Consider the following 1664-nt stretch of genomic DNA (forward strand, 5'->3'; position numbering starts at 1 on the left):
TATATATATATATATATATATATATATATATATATATATATATATATATATATATATATTTCAGCACTTAAAATAAAAATAAAAATTATTATTTATTTTATTTTAATTAATAATTTTTTTTATTTTTTAACCATTCTCACCCATATAGCAATCCCTGGGGTCCCTGATCCCCTTTATGAAAACCCCTGTTCAACACCCATTTTCACAGAGGAGAAAAGAGAACAGTGTTAGAAGTCACAATTCTTTTAATATAAAACACCTTTAAACGTCACGTCATGAAGAATCCAGAGAGAGAGAAAGAGCGCCTCTGTAATTGCTTCCAAAGTGCGTTTTAGGAAGGACTCCAGCTTGACAGAACTAACCGTTTTTAGTCCATCTCTTCATACAGGAAATGTAGAGAACATGCATCACAAACACATCTTACAAAGTCCAAAGGGGGAGAACAAAACAAACACAAATAAAAAGAACAAGAATGAACGAGTCTGGGGTTGAGTCAGTCTCCTCGATGCCAAATGGCACGTAGACAAACAGTCGTCTTGATGGGTGAAATTCATCAGACAGCTTTGCGGTTTGGGGTTGGAAAGGACAAAGCCCGTCCCTCTGTTAGATGGGTAGCTGAAGAAAGAGGAACGAGAATGTAGTGTAAGGGACGAGATTATTTTTTGTGTTTATTTCCAAATTAACTGGAGACTTTTTTTTTTCATGCCAAGACTTAAAGAAACACTCCATTTTTGGAAATAGGCACATTTTACAAGTTAAACAGTTGGGTTTTAGCTTAGCTTAGCATAAATCATTGAATCAGATTAGACCATTAGCATCTCGCTCAAAAATGAATTGCATAGAGTTTTGATAATTTTCCTGTTTAAAGCGTGACACTTGTGTAGTTGCTTATGTACTAAGACTGACAGAAAACTAAAAGTTGCTATTTTATTGATATGCACGAATAGGAACTATACTCTCATTCTAGCGTAATAATCATGGAACTTTGGCTGCAGCAGGTGAAATTATATTGTGCAGCGATGTTATCTAGCTGGGGACTATTTTTAGGTGCTGCGTAATATCATTGTGCCTGCTGCAGCCATGGTATAGCAGCAAAGTTCCTTGAATATTACGCGAGAATGAGAGTATAGTTCCTAGTTTCAATATCTGCCTAAAAAATAAGAACTTTTCATTTTCCGTGAGTCTTAGGACACAACTACAAAATAGTCGAGCTTTAAATCAAACCTAATCAAACCTTCTTGGTCATTTTTGGGTGTGATGCTAATGATCTAATCGTATTCAATGATCTATGCTAAGCTAACCTAAAAGTGTTCCCACCAAACACGAAGATCAAACTTCATTTTCTGTCAATCTTAGTACACGATGTAACTACCGAAGGGTCTATTTTTAAATAGAAAACAACATGTAAAACTGTTTTTTTTTATGTTTTGAGGGAGATGCTAATGGTCTAATCCCTTTCAATGATCTATGCTAAGCTAAGCTAAAAGTATCGTCCATCAAGCACTAAGATCACAACTTTTTCATTTTCCGTCATTCTTAGTACACAATGTAATTACTGAGGAATCCAAACTCAAACTCTTTTTTTTTTTATGTTTGAGTGAGATGCTAGTGGTCTAATCTGGTTCAATGATCTATGCTAAGCTAAGCTAAAAGCATCTTCCGTC

The 1664-nt window shown here is 34.8% G+C and overlaps 1 protein-coding gene across 1 annotated transcript in view; it reads right to left on the bottom strand.

Moving 5' to 3' along the window:
* Positions 1-241: 241 nt before the first annotated feature.
* Positions 242-1664, bottom strand: part of tlx2 (T cell leukemia homeobox 2) — an 18991-nt gene continuing 17568 nt past the window's right edge. The window contains exon 4 of the mRNA XM_056472258.1: positions 242-615. Coding sequence (XP_056328233.1) covers positions 604-615 — 12 coding nt within the window. The 3' untranslated portion in view covers positions 242-603. The remainder of the gene's footprint in view (positions 616-1664) is intronic.

The sequence above is a fragment of the Danio aesculapii genome, chromosome 14, assembly GCF_903798145.1.
Source record: "Danio aesculapii chromosome 14, fDanAes4.1, whole genome shotgun sequence".
NCBI classification, from domain to species: domain Eukaryota; kingdom Metazoa; phylum Chordata; class Actinopteri; order Cypriniformes; family Danionidae; genus Danio; species Danio aesculapii.